Source organism: Danaus plexippus, chromosome 10, assembly GCF_018135715.1.
Source record: "Danaus plexippus chromosome 10, MEX_DaPlex, whole genome shotgun sequence".
Taxonomy (NCBI): domain Eukaryota; kingdom Metazoa; phylum Arthropoda; class Insecta; order Lepidoptera; family Nymphalidae; genus Danaus; species Danaus plexippus.
In genome coordinates, this window is record NC_083543.1 from 859,448 (window position 1) to 879,354 (window position 19,907).

Genomic DNA, 19,907 nt, shown 5'->3' on the forward strand with positions numbered 1-19,907 from the left:
TAAATCGCTTTAATGCATGCGTCTATTGCATGTTACTGTAGTCAGCCGTGGAGAGGGGATAAAGTAAAAGATACTCGGAACAGCTACAATATGTATCGCTTTTATATTAATAAACAATAAACTAATATAAGAGAAGATAAACATTTACAAAATTTTATTTGTCTAGAAAACAGTCGATTCAAATAGAATGTTGCATCCTATGTTCTTGGGCAAAAATTGTTATGCTCACAGTTCTGTTTCTAAAGACCCTTATTAAATTAAACATTGGTAGATCTTTCAATATCATCAAATTCTCCCAGTAGTCATATATAAAGACTAACCCAGTAATTCAGTAAATTTTACTATCCTCCCCGACGATTCGGTTACTTTGCCACAACCGTGATCATGAGATGTGATTCACATCTCGTCTGCCCGGAAATTTGATGAATGAGTACTCGCGAAAGTCTTCAATCAAGTCCTCATACAATAAATGATGTTAAGAAGATTCTTAAATAACTATTCTTTGTTATTCTCTCAACTCTAAATGTTGATATATTTTTTAAATATAATTGTATAATGTAAAGTAGCATTCGGCAGAGAAAATAACTAATACAATCTTTGGTGGATACCATACCGTGTAACACAAACGATTGTCCGGACTATTGCGACATAGTGTGAGGAAATATCTCCTGCGGAATACGGGAGATATTTAAATGTTTGAACAATCATGATATTGCGTTCCGATCGCAATAACGAAGTCGAAGCAGACTCAGAACACAATTGCACTACTGATCTGAAGCAGTTGAAATACTGATGAACATTTCGATCATTATCCTTTATATAAAGGACAGTTTATATCAGAAGTATTGAAAATATTTTCTGAACTAATGTTGTATTTCATCTCAATGTTATTAAGAACAACGAACTATTGAATTAGATTTAATCTATGGAGGACTTGTTTATAAAAACTTTTTTATGTATTTTGTTAAAAACAGTAGTTTTATTTTATATTTAAGATTATAAAATTATACTATAAAATATTATTGTAATAATTTTTGTTTCATACAAATGTGTTTTATTTTGCGTATACTCTTTGCTTTATATGTCGCAAGGTAAAGTTGCCACATTGTGAGTATTATTTTTACAAAAATATTATTTTATTATACATATTTATAACTTCATATATGCTACGATGTAGTCCAAGACGAAAGGTAAACAGAATGGAACATTTTAATGGTGTATGTATTTAAATATGCTTAAAATCTCGTTGGATTAAACAATATCAACAATCTTGTTTTATATATATAGCCTTTTTGTGTCATTATCCTATTGGGTTATTTTAAAAAATCTCAATTACGAATTGGATGCTATTGCGTTAAGCTGACATTGGATTATTTATGTAATTAAGTGTTACGTCGAGGACTGGAGTGATGTAGATGGATAACTTAAGACACGATGCTAGTTACACTCAAAACCGATCGAATAACTAAAAAAAAATCTAAGAGTGAATAAGCGTCCTGTTTAAATAAAAAAATCAATACTTGGAATTCTACTTAAAGTTTTTAAAACCTTTTAAAGTTATCTCATTGACTTCCGATGTATTGGATTCCGTTTTGTTGTTTTTATCGATGCTTTGCTTTGTTGCAATTCTGCTTATAAATTGACATGCAATGAAATAATAGGTTTAGCATGTATTGTCGAAATTTCAAATAGAAATAGATTTAGTATAATTTTAATTAACACAACAATTTTCAATAGTTCGGATGGTACAATTAAATAATTTTTGTGTTTTTTGTCACGTTTTCATTTATAATTCATATTTAATCGTGTCGGTCTTGTTTTAGGAATAAAATTTTAACAGAAAAATGCACTCAAGTCTTATTATTAGAGCTCGTTAAGGTCTAATCTACCTAACTACGTTATAAACAACAGAGACTACAATAGCTACTACCTTCAAAAATGTCCTCAACATTTATCATGATTTCAGGACTGAGATAGCTGTAGAAATAATTATTCAAACACAGTAACATATATTAGATCTTAAGTGATCGAAGATTAATTTGTTTGTATAAATGAAACTAGTATTATTCGGATTTACTACGCGGATTTTATTATTTAAAAACTACATAATCCCGACGTTTCGGTTACTTTGCAGCAACCGTGATCACACCTCGTCTGCCCGTGATCACGGTTGCTGCAAAGTAACCGAAACGTCGGGATTATGTAGTTTTTAAATAATAAAATCCGCGTAGTAAATCCGAATAATACTAGTTTCATTTAAATGAATACTCGCGAAAATCTTAGATCTCATTAATTTGTTTGTATTTCGCTACGACTTAGTTGTTTAAAATATTTATTACATCTAAAACAATATTCATTTAAGGCTCTTCATTTTATTAGTTAACACTAGTTATTTTTATATGTTTATCCAGTTAAATCAGAATTATGTATCAGTACACAAGTGTAAAATGTTTCATATATTTTCACATCTGTTATCTTTACCTGCTGTCATGTATTTCATTGTCCTCAGTAAGAAACAAATATAAATTGAACCGATGTCTTAATTTATGAAAAATTCTTTATGACGGTTCTTCGATTTTGATATTTAGAGGTCTCGGATTATAGGATAGTAAGTACATATTTACTCTTAATAGTGTTCCAACGATATTATGTGTTTCTTAAATAACGGATCTAAAGAAAGGCAGCTATACACATAATTAAATATAGCATCTTTTTTATTCAACTGTTTTCAGTTCAGATATAAATTGAAATATCAATTAACTATGGTTTATGAAAACAACAACTGATTAGCTAAGGCCTTGAACATTGTCCTTGCTTGTAATTACAAATTAGACGAGCATATCATTCTGACCTAAAGAAAAATTTTATAGGAGAAGAAAAAATTGTTAGTTTGAATGAATGTTCTTTGTTTTATTGTAGGCTAAACAGTGTTAAAGCGTTGTCTCTACTCGTCACTAAATATCCGCATAAAATTTTTCAAAGATATCATTTCCACGACGTATGTTAAAAATGCTCTTAAAATAATTATATTATTAAAGTTCAAATTTCAATGATAATAAGATTAACTATCCTAAACAAAGACTTGGCAGTGAATTAATAACGAGCAAAACCAGAACAAGAATTCTGTTGACACGTGATTGAAATCTGTATAAAATTTAATTGACAATAGAAATTCACGGTTTATAGCAAACAATAAAAAGTACGAATGAAAACAGAAAATTTAAGTAATCAAAGTTATCCATGAAACGTGAAAACAAAATACAAAGATGAAGTTCTTGTCTATCCTCTTGGTTGGCATCTTTGTCTATTTGCAGATGGGAAATATAAAGGCAGAAGAGGGTAAGTATATATATAATAAAATATTCTTTTTTATCTCACACACAATAAAAGAAAATTAATGTTAGAATTACTTAATTAAAAAAATATATAAAAATTTCTATCAAACTCGTTAGAAAACAAGATAATAATATCATTGATACTCTCATAAAATTATTTAATATTTCGACAGATATTCTGTGTGATAGGATCGACTATTGTAAGGCCTATTGCAACGTAATATGTAAGGAAGTTTCTTGTACGGCTGAGTGTGTGAATAACGAATGCTATTGCACTCCGAACATTTTGAAGGCGGCTAAGGAAACCCAACAGAAAAGTGCCAGTTAGCGAGGGAAAATACTTATAATTCTGATAGATTTTTCTATTCTTGAAGCATAAACAACGAAATAAAATGTTTATAGCATAGTAGACTTTTCATTTTCCTTGTATAGGAAGGCTTTTTATAAGATCCGCAGTATTTGATGTATTTTGGAACGACAAAATTAGTTCAACGTTTAAAGTTTTAATAAGAATATCGTCTTGGATAAAGAATATTTTAAATAAAATGGATGGTTAGACATTTTCTTATCTTCAAGAAAAACTAGAAGTTTTCACTAAGTATAAAAGACGTTTTTCTATTTTTTATGAAGAAATATTTATAAATGTCTTTTTTGTCTTTATACCTTTTCTAGAAATACGATATAATTCTGTCAGCTAAATATCCTTAATTTCTTTTGGAAATTTCTGTAGCTTAGTCTTAGTCGGGTTTTAAGGAAAACTCAAAAACAAAAATTACTGATTGTCTTGCTGTTCATAGGCTTTATGTGACGACACCAAAAAAGTGTACACAATAAAATTTTAGTTCATTTTATTATCAATATTCTTGTTTTAAATTCCTATTTAATTATAATAAAATAAGTAAATAAAAATACCAGTCCTGCACCACGTGTCTCAGGAGGTCTGGTCTGGTCTGGACTGAGTTATTTCTTTATATTGATCTATTAAACTTCTGTTGACGAAAAAAACTATTTAAAGTTAATATAGTTTTTATAGTAATATAAAAAGACTATGAAATTTAAAATGACCAAAGTATATGCATTTTTAATGGGTATTTATTTGACATACGAAATATGGTTATTGTTAGCGTTCTGTTGAACATATATAGAGAGTAATTACCAAGTAGAGAAAATTATGTGATCTTTATCTTAATAAAAAAAAAGAAGTCTTGAAATTTGTACTTATGAATCTAAAAAGAAATTGTACGAAGTGGATGAATGGATTAGTTTTCCTTAAAAAAGTTGTTTACAGAAAATAGATTCATTAAGAGGTCTTACCGAATTATTAAAGACACTTGAACAAGAAAAGTTTTCAAATAGTGTTACATAAAAATGAAAGGAAATAGCTACAAGACATACAGGAAATGTAAATATAATTATCATGTGATTAATTAAAACAAATAATTAATATTTTAAGTGGCCCCAATTACTGCTGCGTCGCGGACGCTCAGTGGTTATGTGTTTCTGAATGTATTTAAGTTATGTTTTTCAACTATAAAGTACATATGAACAAATCGAATTAATAAAAATTAGTAACAACATTAAATTTTATACCTTGAAATATATTTTACTATTGCAGACCAAACGCTTTTACACTAGTATAAAGGTTTACTACGTCAATAAAAAGTAGATTATTTAGACTTATTAATATCAAAGTCTTTAAGTAATTGCTATGAATTTAAACAATTTGACAAATAAAACATTAAAACCTTCGTTTTTATTGTATTACCTTTATATTCATATAAAAATATTAAGACAAAGTGATACATGTAATTGAACACTTATGGTGACATGAAAATAAAATACAGAGATTTAATTCGTCAATTCATGTGGTCTCAAATATCGCGAACATTAACCAGACGCGCCAAATCCAGCCAAATGACTTTTATATGATGATAATTGTTACGCAACGATCTGTCCATCTGTACATAAAGTAATTTAAACAGTTCAATTGCTAAACTGTATATGTTACAAGGAGATATTATATCGCAACAAGGAAACAACTGTTGCCTCACGTGACTCCAACTTTTAATGATATCAAATAATAAAATGTATTTTGTAACTAAATCATTGATTTCTGTTAATATTGTTATATATCTGATACAAAATTTATTACGTTCATGATTTTTCATACATTTTAATACATTCTAAAAAATGTATATTTTTTAAGATTTTCCATTTATATCTGCGACTATTCGAGAATATTTTTTGTAGTATAAACTCACTGAGAACTTACTTATTTTTATAATTGAAATTTTTTTTGCAATGCAAAAAAAAATATATATTTATGAATTAAAAACAAATTGATTAATTACTACGTTCTTTATAGGTCAATGGAAGGACGAGTGTTATTTAATCCACAAATGTGTTAAAGACCGGATTACTATTAAAAAATAACCCTATGAATTAATTGCCATTTAGTGACTTTACTCACACGAGTGACTCGCAATAGAATAATCGTAGACCTAAACTAGACAAATACCTCACATCATTCTCTTAAGGAGCTGATACTGTTACACTGCTTGACCGATATGAACCAAACTTTGCTAAGAAGTAAGAACCACCGCGAGGAAACGGGTATCAAAATCGGTAAATTCATTTGAGATCTACAATGCCATAAACAGATACGCGCACACACACACACACACACACACACACACACACACATACACAACACAGATACAACAAGGTCAAACTTATAACACCCCTATTTTGCTTCGGGGGTTAAAAAGTATGTCAATATATGTAGATACATTTGTAGGTCACAGCTGTTATCTAAATAGTTTAAAATAAATGTATTGCTTCACACCGGATGGTTATTAATTCATATATCCTCAATTACTTATCGTCCATTAACAAACAAAATTTGCCAAATTGGTTTTCAAATGTATTAAAGTTATATCATTTTTATTTATAATTACATAATTATTGATTTAATTCAAAAAGTGCGTGCATGTGTGATGAGCGAGGTTGGTATGTAGTTGTTTATAGAGCGGACGAGAGTAATCACTGCAGAGTGAAACATATTTATTACATGAAAGCCCTCATTACTGATTTATTATAACAATATTCTTCTATATTAAAAGGAGATATTTCAGGCTTTCCACTTACTCAGACAAAACAATGTATATAAATGCAATTAATATGTTAAACATTCTAAAAAAAATGTCTCTGTTGTTGCCTTAGTCCTATATATTTTCAATTCGAAGCTGAAGGTTTTCCTGAATGTTTGTGGCCACGATAATTGATATTTCTTTACTATAACGATTATATTTTAAAATAGACTATACGATTACACCTTTTTTATATCTGTCGACATTTCTCACCTCTTATTAATAGTTCTTAATATAACGACAAACGGAGTGAACGTACATTAAAAATTTACAACTTTCAAAATAGCTATTTCAAAGGTCCATCGATATGTAATATGGACTAATGTCCTTTATTTTTTGTGTCATAAAGATTGTTTTAGCACGCATCCGATGCGGTTTAATGATGTTCTAGACGATAGATAAAATGAAAGGTAGGTGTGTCTTGTAGAAGTCGATTACAATATTTAATTACAACGATAAATAACAATGATATCTTGATTTATAGTTCTGCATATATGTTACCAAAATATCGGTGCATTATATTTAAATATTTAAAATATGACCAAAGGCATAACTTAATAGTAAATACATAATATATAATTATAATATAAAACCAAGGCTAACACTGCTTAAATTTTACACACAGGATCATTGTAATGAAAATACGGAAATTTAAAAAAAATTTCAAACGACGATTCTCTACGATAACCTTACATAAGATAAAAGTACAATAGATACTTAATGCGAATTCAGTTCCTATTGTTAATTAGTAAAAAAACATATTCATATTCTTATTTCTTATAGATTTTTTTTATTAACTATAATAACTATTTTAGATGCGGCATTGAACTATTACTTGACACAATTTAAATAATTTATTATGCATAAAGTCGATTAAGATGCTTTTGTTTGTATTGAGTATCGGGTTTAAGTGATGCTTGCGAAATTTTTTATAATAAAGCCACATTGCCGAACATATTTTATCGGTATTTTAGTTAATGGTCAAGGTTATGTGAAAAACTCAATAAGAAACTGTATTGTCAACTGCCTGAAAGCTAGTCATGCGGACGCGACGGAAATAAAATCTAACATTTTATTGCAATCCAATGACATTTCATATCTCCATATACTACAACCGTATACAGTAAATACTCCTATAAAACCTACGTATACGTTTTTCGATTATCGATATAATAAAATGTTTGCGATTTGAAAGTTTTAGTAGTATTACAAAAGTTTTCTATTAAACAAGCTTTCAATTAAAGCGTGGAAGTCTTAAATTACAACTTGTATTAACGTAGAACGCGAAGCAGTTACTTCACAGTTATCGCAATTAAATCGGTGAAATGCAAATGTCCGTTGACAATATGATCAGCTCTGTGTTTCGGGAACCGTTCTCCTCATCTGAGAACCGGTCCGAATCTCGGTATATGGAGCACTTTGCTTTGCCGCTGTACGATACCCCTCGAAAGCGAAAGTATAACGTAGTCCTACGGAGCGGTGCAATTTTTTTCTTCGCTCGACCGCTCAAACCGTATATATATAGCGTGGTTGAACAACCCATGTATCATTCGCATTCAGGACTTCGCTGCCTTCAGTGCAACCAACTAAGCGCAGCATCATGAAGCTCATGGTGTGTTACAATCCGTGTCTAGTGATAGTGAAATGTGACTGTGTTGCCTGGACTCTTGTCCCGATTTAATTGTTACGCAACAAGGAAATTGTATACGGCGTTAATGTTCCTATAAGCCACAATTTGCCTTTTAAACAGTATTCGTTACTTAACCGATTGATAGATAGGCACTGAGATAAATCAGTAAATCATAATAATATATTCCTTACAACAACTATGTCACATAATTTATTTTACTTGTTACTGCTTGCTTTATTTTAAAGTAAATAATAAGCAGTTAAAACAGATTACTAGATTTAGTAGATTCATATTTGTATAATTTATTTTTTTATTATTTTCACAGCTCGTGGCCGCCAGTCTGGTGGTTGTCTTGGCTTTCGCTCATGCGGAAGAGGCTAAGGCAGCAGAAAAAGAAGTGGCAGTATCCGACAATACTGCGGTGGCCGATGACAAAAAGCACGAAAAACGTGGACTCTTCAACTTAGGGTATGGAGGATATGGAGGACACGGGGGCTATGGCGGTTTCGATGGTGGCCTGGGAGGATATGGGGGTGGCTTCGGTGGTTACGGAGACTCTCACAAGACTATCACTGTCGTAAAAAATGTACCAGTTCCCTATCCAGTAGAAAAACACATCCCCTATCCAGTTGAGAAGCATATACCAGTACCAGTTAAGGTACCAGTTCCACAACCTTACCCAGTCGTTAAACACGTACCTTACACCGTTAAGGAACTAGTCAAAGTACCTGTCCATGTACCACAACCCTACCCAGTTGAAAAGAAGGTACCTTATCCCGTTCATGTACCCGTTGACAGGCCTGTCCCCGTCAAGGTATACGTACCCCAACCTTACCCAGTAGAGAAAGAAGTACATGTGCCCGTTAAAGTACCAGTCCCTGCCCCTTACCCTGTTGAAAAGAAGGTTCCATACCCCGTAAAGGTTCCAGTACATGTACCCGCACCTTACCCAGTCATTAAAGAGGTCCATGTACCCGTAAAAGTGCCCGTTGACAGACCTTACCCAGTACACATTGAGAAACCCTACCCTGTACCAGTCGAAAAACCCTATCCCGTTCCAGTGGAGAAGCCAGTGCCTTACCCAGTCAAGGTTCCTTATGACAGACCATACCCAGTTCACGTAGAAAAACCAGTGCCTTACCCAGTTAAAGTACCAGTACCAGCCCCGTACCCTGTCGAGAAGCATATCCCCTACCCAGTAGAGAAACCAGTGCCCTTCCCCGTAAAAGTACCAGTAGACAGGCCTTACCCCGTCCACATCGAAAAGCACGTGCCAGTCCATATTGAGAAGCCAGTGCCTTACCCCGTCAAAGTGCCAGTCCCAGTTGTCATTGGACACGGTCACGAGTATGGACATCATGGAAGCTACTAATGGCTGCAGGAAGCAGAGGCTATATTGTGATACGTAACTCTAAGAATAGATATCTTTACAATTGAGAGATTTAGGGTACAAAATAAAAGTGGATAGTGGTATTTACTAGATCTTAACTTTTCTACCCTAAGACTGTCAATAGTTTCGCGCTAATGTAACTTCTTTTTTTAATTTTGTTAATGTATTTTTTACTTTTCCATCGGTAACTGTTGCGTTTTTTTTTTTAATATTTTGAGTTGATGTACCTGTTATTATAGGACGAATTATTTTCTCTAGAAAAATTGTGATTTTAAGAAATAAATGTTTGGCAATGCCAGAGATTGTATACCGTTTTTCATTAATAATCTATTGTTAAGATAATTAAAGTGCTTATCGGGTTATTATTCGGCTCGTATGCCGTGGTCTTACGAAATAACATAACATGGCCTAGATTAGTATCGCATCGCAAAACATTTGAATCGCCGCTACTTAAGCTGTTACGAAACTTGTGACAAGTGATGTGTACTCACCGCGTACTTAGCGTGTAGACACCGTTGTTTTGTATAAGTGATGTCAATAACACTTACTTAGTACTAACGTTTATGGGATCCACACTAGGAAGATTACATGTTTAAATTATTCTGAATTAAATATTCGATAGCTTCTGCGTAATACAAGTCACCACGATGTATACATAATTATGCGAAACTATCATAACTACATTTAAATTCACAATAAATTCTAATTTATTGAAATATTAAGTGTTTCCCTAGTAATTTTAAAAGTAATAAACTTTTTATTTAATCAAAATTTTCTGTATGTAGTACTGTATACGTCTAAGATGAAGTGTCTTGTATTATTTTTTCTGTTTGTTGTCGATAGACGGGTGACATACATATATGTCATTATTTTCTGTAGTTTATTTTTTCCATGAGCTATCATTTATCTGCAATACAAATTACCTATTTACCCAACATAACGGCTGCCGGTTATTATATTAACGTCTCGATAGTTTCAAAACTCTTCCAACGATTTGATCTTTCACTTCAATATACTATAAACATTCTATAAATTAAGGAAACATTTCAAACATATTAGGAAAAGGAATTAAGACAATCTATAGAAGATTAATTGAATCTATTGTTCGTAATTTCATTTGAAAATAATTAAAAATCCAACCGTTGGGCCATGGTTGTAACAGAATGTGAAAAGCGTTTATTACTGTTAAGCAAGTTATGACACATAAGATTTGGTACAGGCGTAATTTTGTTTCACTCAATATTAATGTAGCTGTCACATAATTGCAGTTTAAGTGCGCAATGCAAAAAACAAATCTGTAATATTTACAGTGTTGGAAATACGTATACTTTTAAAATATAAAATATGTTAACGAAACGAAATGTTTATAAAATTTCGTTCGAGGGATATATTTTTATGTTAATGTGAGTAAATTACATTACTATGTCACTATTACTATGTTGAGGAATGGAATAAAAGATAATACAGATTTGATATTTGGTCTAGATACGACCAAGATATAGAAAGCTAGTACGCAAGGAAGGCGGTAGGATAATTAACGCAAGTGATGATATAACTATATAGGATCTGATATCATATTTCCTTCACGATAATGAAATATTACAAGCAATTAGAAACGCATACCATTTGGTTAAATAATTTTTGGTTGGTGATTTACCTTAAAGACAACCTTATTTCAATGATAATAAAGTTTAATATAATGATAAAGTCAATTTATTCAGTGGCTACACATTCGTAAGGTGTTATTAAATAGTATTTGTACAATTTAGTTAGTTAATACCAAAGCTCTCATTTTGTTTTTAATTATATATATCAGAAATTTTATTTGACTTAACAAAATGTGGTATAAGTGTGAATAATCATTTTTAATCTGCATTTCAATGAGCACATGTGTATGTTCATCTATCCGTATTATTTACTAGTTATTGCACATTTGAAATTACCTAATACGATACGTCATCTATATTTGCATTTGGTAAAGCAATCGCAACGACAATACATTATATATAGAGTCTCGCAGAATGCACTGTTAATGGTTATATTTGTTTCTAGATTTATTTAAGATACACAACTGGGAATGAATAGTTCGATTGGTCTAGTAAAGTAAATATCAGTTGTGTAATATATATTCAATTGTATTATAACAAATATTCTTTATTAATATATAATATTGTTGTCCGTATTAATAATCAAATTAATGTGTTAGCCAATATTCTATTAAAAACAACGAAACGAATGTCTCTTACGAAATAAATGACGCCATTACAATGGATATGCATTAGAGCAATATTCAATCATCTTGATTTATGTACCAGCTCATACGAACATTTTTTTCAAAACCAATATTCAAGAACACATTATCAATTGGTTAATAAGAGAAAAAACTTAAAAAAGACTGTCCATTGTGACACGATTATTAGATATTAACAGACTTGAAAGTGAACTGAAATGTGCTTCAATGTTTCTGTAGAACCCAAATCGAATATTTTGAATCCTTCGTACTTATAAGATAATAATATTGCAGCATTTAGTTGCGCTAACACATATCATGGAAAATACAGGATTTCTCACGACGTTTTTCTCTCCATACGGCTGACTTTATCGCCTCGACTTTCAACACAGCTGAACCATCATCGGTTTAGTAACGTAAGTAATAACGTATTACTAACAATAAAGCAAAACAAATGACATTCTATAATGAATTCTCGCATTTAAAGTTAATACAGCAATGTATATATTTTTTTCACTTAATCTTTACGTTGCTTTATTAAAAGCTTAAATGTTTTCGTGTACGTATCTGATGTTGATAATGAAATTTGATTATAAGATGTGGAAAATATTGCAAAAAATATAATTTTGTTCGTTACAAAACTCTCGCAATGTTTACGTTTATAAAGTTAATATTTTAAAGTGCTTATCAAATAAGTATATTAAAGCATCTGCCGGTTTGCCAACAACCGTTCGTCACACTTCTGCATCCAAGTGTAGCTCCTACGATTCAACTGCTTTAAAACAATAAAATACGACCTTGGGCTTAAATTTTTCTTACCATTCGTACATGCCTGCGATTTATTTAATATATAATGAGCTCGCAAGCAACATTTGCAATCACAGAAACAGTTACTAATGACATAATCCTTTTATAATTCATGTGATGTGTATGTGTATTTGATAATTGAAAATAAGAATGAAAATATATTTTTTGCTCCTTGCGTCTTATAAAGGTTCAACTTCTCACCTCCACCGACTAACCCGCTGACATTTAAACATCAGACAAGTTTTATTCTACTTTTATAAATACTTCTATATTTCTAAAGACTCACAACCAAATTTGGTGATGTTGGTCTATTGCAGATTAAAAAAAAAATATTAAATTTATTTTAGAGAATTTGTCCTCACATTTGAAGCGATATTCGATACTAGTTTACAAGGTAACTAATATTTGTAGTCTCGATGCTTGATGACTTACAAGTCGACGTTTAAGGAGAGTATTATATTTGGTTTGCAAAAATAAAAGCGGCAAGATAAAAGAGTTGTTAATGGAAAGTGGAATCAAATGGTCCATTTAATGAGATATATTTTTGTTTTAAACCCCGTACCAAGGGGAGGCGTTATTAGAATGATGTCGATGTATGTTTGTCTGTTTGTAGCGTCGTAGCTCACAACAGATGTATTCACTTGGATGCGGTTTTTATGTTTTAAATTATTGAATTATTATGTTTCGTCATTTCTAGATTAGCAATTCTGCTATTTTAATTTCAAATATTTTGAACGATATCGTTTCAAAATCGCTTTATCGGGGAATAAATATTTTCGATCAATAAAAGAATTCAAATATTTTTATGAGGATAATGTATTCTTATAACAGTTTATATACTTCCGAATGTGTCACGACTTTTACTTTCGATGAATTCTACTCTCATTTTCGAGTAAACTGCAGAAAGTTTTATTCGTTTTCATTGATAGATATTAAATGTATGTATATTTTGTTCGACTCAAAGTACTTATTTTATATTATAACAGACGAAGCTTCTTAGCATTCAATGGATTCACCGTGCGGGTGACGGGTCCATCGCGTTGCGGGGAGAGGAGCTTCAACAGTACCTGGGACTTGCGATCCAGGTGCAGGTTTAAGGGGCTCCTATCATTTTTAATAATTACGAAGTATTTGTACATTTGAGTGGAATGAAGAAATAGAAAGTTAATGCTGAATGCGATTAATTATATTTCTAATTACACGAAACGTAATTTTTATTATTAGTATAATAAAACACCTAAAAGAATCAGATGTTACGGTTTTGCTTTCAGTTTTTTTTACTACACGTATAACGAGGTTAATATGAGTGGAAATGTGTTTTTCAGTTATGTTAATTACATAAAATTTTACAAATATTAACAATAATAGAACAAAATAATGTACATAATGAGATCTAAGACTGTACATTTGAGACCTTATACATTTTTTTAAACTCATTATAAGATTCCATTAGGCTATGAAAATTTTAAAATTCAATTGAAACCATTCAAAAAGAAATTCCAATTAAAAGCAAAAATATATCGAGAACCCTAGCGACATCTATCACCTTGGAGAATGCACCACAATGTACTACATTTTCCAAATTCTAATTGATATAAAACAACGCCATCTATATAATATATGCAGAATAGCCAAGTGTCCGTCAATGTGTCATACACTTCATATTTATTCGTTAAAAAGTGAATGGTTTGATGGACAAGCGAATGCAGTTTTTTACCGCTGTCTGGCAGCACTGTAGTTAAAAAAATACGCTAAAGTCACGTTTAAGTTACATAGAACAGTTAGTTAATTGTTCAAAAATAAATTATGGTCTTAATTTTATAAATACTCACCTCGTCTCATAAAATTCTTGTTTGACTTACCTGTAACAAAAAAAAAATTTATATGTACTTCAAGTTTAAACTTTAAATACACAGATTAAGAAACATTTTAGAACAACTATCCACGAAGAATACAGATAGTAGGAAGATATTCCATCATTGCACATATTGCAAAAATTTTGCCCAACATAGTTAGTTTCAAGGCTTTTGAACATTATTTTTTAAACTGATAGTATTTTTATTCTTCGTTTTTCTCAATACTTAGGTTTATTAGGCTTTTTCCTAGTTGTTACTCAATTCAGTGCTACAAGTTACAAAACACAGGCATTGCAATATTAAAATATGTGTGGGTGATAAAAATATATAGGTTACAAGAAAATATCCTGACCATAAATATAATTCCTTATTCAAAAGTACGAATACTCCAGAGTTCTAATAGCGCATCAACAACCAACTTTCACAGATATTAAATGAGACCATTTGTAATTCGCAGGTGTAAATCCTGGCTACGTAACAACAATGTGATCACGTCTCGCTCTGTTTATGAAGACGTCTCACAATAGACGAGGAAGATGTAGACAAGTAATATGATATGCCCATACGAACTTGTATCGGACACCTTAGAAGGTACTGTTTTAAATTAGATATAAATACTTCAGTGAAAAGGTTGAGCAGAAATTTTATACTGAAAATAAATGATAGCTTTTGGTCACCAGGTAGATGGCATAAACCGCTACTAGCCGCCAGCTGTCGCAATATTCGACTTGATAACGAACCTAATAGGTTAGACGATTGCATGTCCATATCTATCTAAAAAACAACGTTAATTATTATTAAATTATCTATTTGGGTCGATTCGGGCCTCACTCTAACTAACGAACTCCACTTCTTTGTTTATATCATGTTTTCTTTAGTCAATATATTCCTTGCGAAAAAAAGTTTAAAGAAATGTTCTTAAAGACGAGACAATTCAACACGATCTCCTTTCGATCTTCTTCTTCATACGTACTCGTACATAATAGGATTGGATGTTTGGATAACATATCATTGGGCTGATTTTAAGTTTTGTTTGCAACGTGATATGAGACGAAACCTCTCAGCAGTCCATGGATTAACCGCGCGGGTGCCGGGTCCATGGCGTTGCAGCGAGAGGAGCTTCAACAGTGCCTGGGACTTGCGACCCAGGTGTAGGTTTAAGGGGCTATCTAATGCGTGTAAAACGTTCACCTTTACAGTCCAAGCTCCTTATTTGTTAACAAGATAAACCAATTCGGTTTAGTAACAGTTGTTACAGATCCATCCCTTGGAAACCATACCTTAAAATGAAAGGTAAGGGCAACTTTTGACAATATCGACTCAAACAAAACTTTATTGATTTCCTTTCATTTTATCTGTCTTTATAATACAGGAGAAGTTAGAAGTTAGTAATAGGAATTATTCTTGTCAGTTATCTCTATGGTAGTGATTGTAAATTGAATGTAACTATTGTTCCGCTATCATTATTAATAAACAAGAGCAAGTAATTACATAACCTCTAAAGATTCCCATATACTGTCGTTAACATAGCTGAAAAATATCGATACAATGTAAGGAAACAACCCGTAACTATATCGATAAAAACTGAGGAAGTCTGTCGATATAAGTCAAGAGTTAATACACTCGTAGTAGAAACACTTGTATTGAAGGTTATAACCGTTCCAGCCTTACACGTTCATTGATACAATTTAAAATGTCACGCACTAATGTGCTTGAAACTAAAATTACATTTGTTATTACATTAATTGAATGTTTTTAATACAAAAATATATACGACGACTCCTTTTATATGAATAAAACGGAATACGTTATGAAAATGTTACAGAAAAAATGAACTGAAAATGAAATGAAAGGTCAGAGAAAAATTCTAGAGAGATTTAATATCATTACCAGAACAACAATGTTCTGATACAAATCTGTTTCATTATCTTTAAGTTTAATCTTATATGTAAATGTTATAGACAAGTTGAAGCAATTTTATTTGAATCATTATTAATTCGTAGCACATAAATAAATCAAAAAAGCGATGACATACAAACAATATTTATTTTTTATTATATATTATATGCTCACACACCCAATTTTCATTTCCCAGTTTATTTGTATCATCAAATTTTACGGTAGAAACCGCGTGGGATCACATGTTGTGTAACCATAATTAATTACGCAGACACTTACGTCTATGTGGTTATGTGTTAAGAATTTATTAAAAATTATAAACAGACTATCGCATACATCGCACGACCTTTTATTAAACAGTTAAATTACTTAATGCATACGTACCTGCCGTATACGATGCATTTTTCTATGTTTAGTACATGATAATACTGAATATAATCAGTTTTTTTTGTAAATTAGTTAGAAGCCTTTATTATTTTGAATAACACGATTCAAATACACGAAGTTATATGAAAAACAGCAATGTAGTCTCCTTATATAACTATTCCTTTAAGGTACAGCTATTAATTGTATAAATTTTTCATGAAAATTTTTCAGTCTCATTCATATCAAGGCTCTTACAGCTATTTAAATACGATACTCAGTAAAAAATCGTGATATTATATCATACGTTAAAATAAAAGAAATAAAGTTATTAACCGCGAAAGAAAGAGTAAGGAACATAATTAATGAGAAAAAATATTATAATGTAGTATACTTATATTAAATATTTATAAACTAGAAATGTATAGCGAAGTAATTTAAGACGACTTCATAGATATGGGCTTTTTGTTCGACTTAGATATTTTAAATAAATTGAATCAATATAAAATGTGATCAATTTTTAAACTTAATAAAATCTAGTTTTCTCCGTTTATCGTTGGTAACATATTTTTAATTCAAATAATAATTCATGTTACTGAGATTTCTGTTTCAAAATTATAAATTTTTATAACTCATTATCAAAAACCAATACTTAACAAAATAATTCAATAACGAACAAAAACGTAAAAAAGTCCTTAAGTTTTATAATCAACGAGACGATGATGATCAAGAGCGTATCACTTAAATTATGTTGTCTCTTAATAGCAAAATATAATCAATGATATTGAGTATAAGAAAATATTATGTGAATGAGAGAACGTAATTAGCAACAACATTTAATTGTAATTTGTAAATCATGCGTATATTTTATCAATCAACAATCAAGGGCAACGAAAGTGTACTTATATACCTAGGCAATGTGGAAATGATATCGATTAAAATCAATGCTTTGTTCCACGGACATTTATTGTCCATAAACGCTAAGGCAATAGTCTTACGAAATACTTTAGCATTATGCTACAACAGTTTTTCATTTCGTTTGCCTTATAATATATAAATATACATGTGAATTACATTTATTTATCTTCTCTAAATTATTTACATTTATTACACGGAAATGTACATAAGATTACCTGAATACCGCTTTATATAATGTGTTCGTAAAATAAGTAGAACAATGAATTCTAATACAAAAGTAACAGATAAGCGACACCGAGACAAGAATAATAATATTGTGAGGGATCAAATATCGACTAAATTAGAAGCGTTTTGCTCGTGTCTAGGATTTTTTGTTGAAATCTAGCCTGTTATTTATTGTACGAATGTCATGTATCGATTACATTGTTTTCAAAGCACATAATAAATTAGATTACCGCAAACAAATGGAAAAAGAACTACATTTAAATAAGCTTTTTACTAAAACGTAGGTATTAATGACGTCAGCATTTTGACAAAACACTTTTTTTATATAACATGGCCGGCATCCGTGCAAAAACTTGCACAGTATATTCTGCCAGTGTCATGTAGAATGGAGGAGACGCGAAAAAATACAATGTTTTAACAATCTTTACATAAATGTAGAGCAGTCGCAGATCAATCTCGAGAGTTGTGCAAGAAAATAGATCTGCTAGCACCTCTCGCTGAGTTACGTGTCATATAATCGTACGTAATATTAATGATAATATTGTAAACAGTTAATATATTTTAAATTAAATTAATATTATCCCTTATTTCTTATAATACTGTTATCAGACGCGTCTCAATGACAAGACATTAATTAGCTTAGATAATTTTATTATATATACCCATAGATGTATAGATTCTTTACGGCGATGATCTCCAAGAATATCCACAGTTATTTATGTCGATGTAAGTAACATTGATTTCACTGAATAACGAGCAACAAATTCTAAACTAGACTGTGATCGGTGGTCGTGATGTGAATTTTGTAACACATATTGTGTAAAACCAACAAAACAATATATAATTACAATGCAATATTTAATTCGTATCGTGTTATAAAAATAAAAATTTATTAAAGTCACTATTGAATTCGCAATGTACGGAGCGTTTATTGAAACGTTAAGAAATATATGGAAACTGTGATTATTAATATTCAAGAGACTCGATGCTGCGCTTGGGATAAAGACGATAAAAATCTTTCATTATTTTTATTATTAAAAGACTCAAAAATTTCGACGTATGATATTTTTGTAAGTTACGTCTGGATAGTATGAATACAGAAGTAAGAAGTAGGTTTGTTTATTACAACTTATTATTTTTTTTAACCTAAACTGAAAAACACAATAACATTATACAACAAAAAATTGAACAGTCGTCAAAAAGAATTCATACAAAATAAACTTTTATTTGATCTTTATCATAATTACCTACTGCCTATAAGTAATCCGTGTGAAGTCGCGGTCGAAATCTAGTGAGGACATGACTGTTATATTTGCATGAGCTATACAGCCTGCTTCCTTGCGGTCAGTGTAATCCGATCCTATTAAAATAGATTGTCTCTCCTCTCATTACACCGTATCAAATTAAGAACTAAAATATCTACTGCATTCGTATGTTTTATAATTGTTATATAATAATCTTTTTCCTGCATAATATAAAATATAAAGATATACAAAAGATTTTTTTTTTGTTTTAATTTTTACATTTAGATTAATTTACTATAATCGTAGTAGCGATCTAGATAATTCGGTCATGAGTTTATTGAGCTATTGACATGTAATTTACATAAATTGCATTCCTTCCGCTATTACGAACATTTGAAATAATAGTATGAAGGTTCACCTTAAGATCTTTGAATAAAATAGGAAAGTTTTTAAATTAAATATTTTCGTATTGATTTCAATATTATAAATAATAATATTACAAAAAGGCGAAGCTAATATTATAGATTAATTTTATGTATTTTTATTAATAACACCTAGTTATTATTTTCGATGTAGTAAGATCTCGTAATTGGAAGGAAGCAAAACAGTTTAACGATCGATAATAAAAGTCACATCGACTCATTAAATGTCTGCGATTGTTATGTAAAAAGTAAATAGATTATTAGTTATTTGAACATATAATAATTATGTCATAGTATAATGTTGCTTAATGTTATAAATGCATGTGACTTTATTTGCTACGATTTCTTTCTTTGATGTGCGTTATTAAACTCTTTATTTAACTTAATATTATAATCGTTCCAAATTTAAATCAGCCAATGGTAAAACAGTTTGATGTTT

The 19,907-nt window shown here is 30.6% G+C and overlaps 2 protein-coding genes and 1 long non-coding RNA gene across 3 annotated transcripts in view; 2 read left to right on the forward strand and 1 right to left on the reverse strand.

Moving 5' to 3' along the window:
* Positions 1-19,907, reverse strand: part of LOC133318942 (angiotensin-converting enzyme) — a 78,555-nt gene that overhangs the window by 37,667 nt on the left and 20,981 nt on the right. The gene's annotated exons all lie outside the window — the stretch shown is intronic.
* Positions 2,934-3,741, forward strand: LOC116766890 (uncharacterized). Its single transcript, XR_004353276.2, has 2 exons — positions 2,934-3,339; positions 3,509-3,741. It is a non-coding gene; the product is annotated as an uncharacterized LOC116766890 (long non-coding RNA).
* Positions 8,022-9,811, forward strand: LOC116766884 (skin secretory protein xP2-like). The gene is made up of 2 exons (XM_032657025.2): positions 8,022-8,096; positions 8,440-9,811. Exons 1-2 carry the CDS (start codon positions 8,085-8,087, stop codon positions 9,484-9,486), a joined length of 1,059 nt encoding a protein of 352 aa, XP_032512916.2. The 5' UTR covers positions 8,022-8,084; the 3' UTR covers positions 9,487-9,811.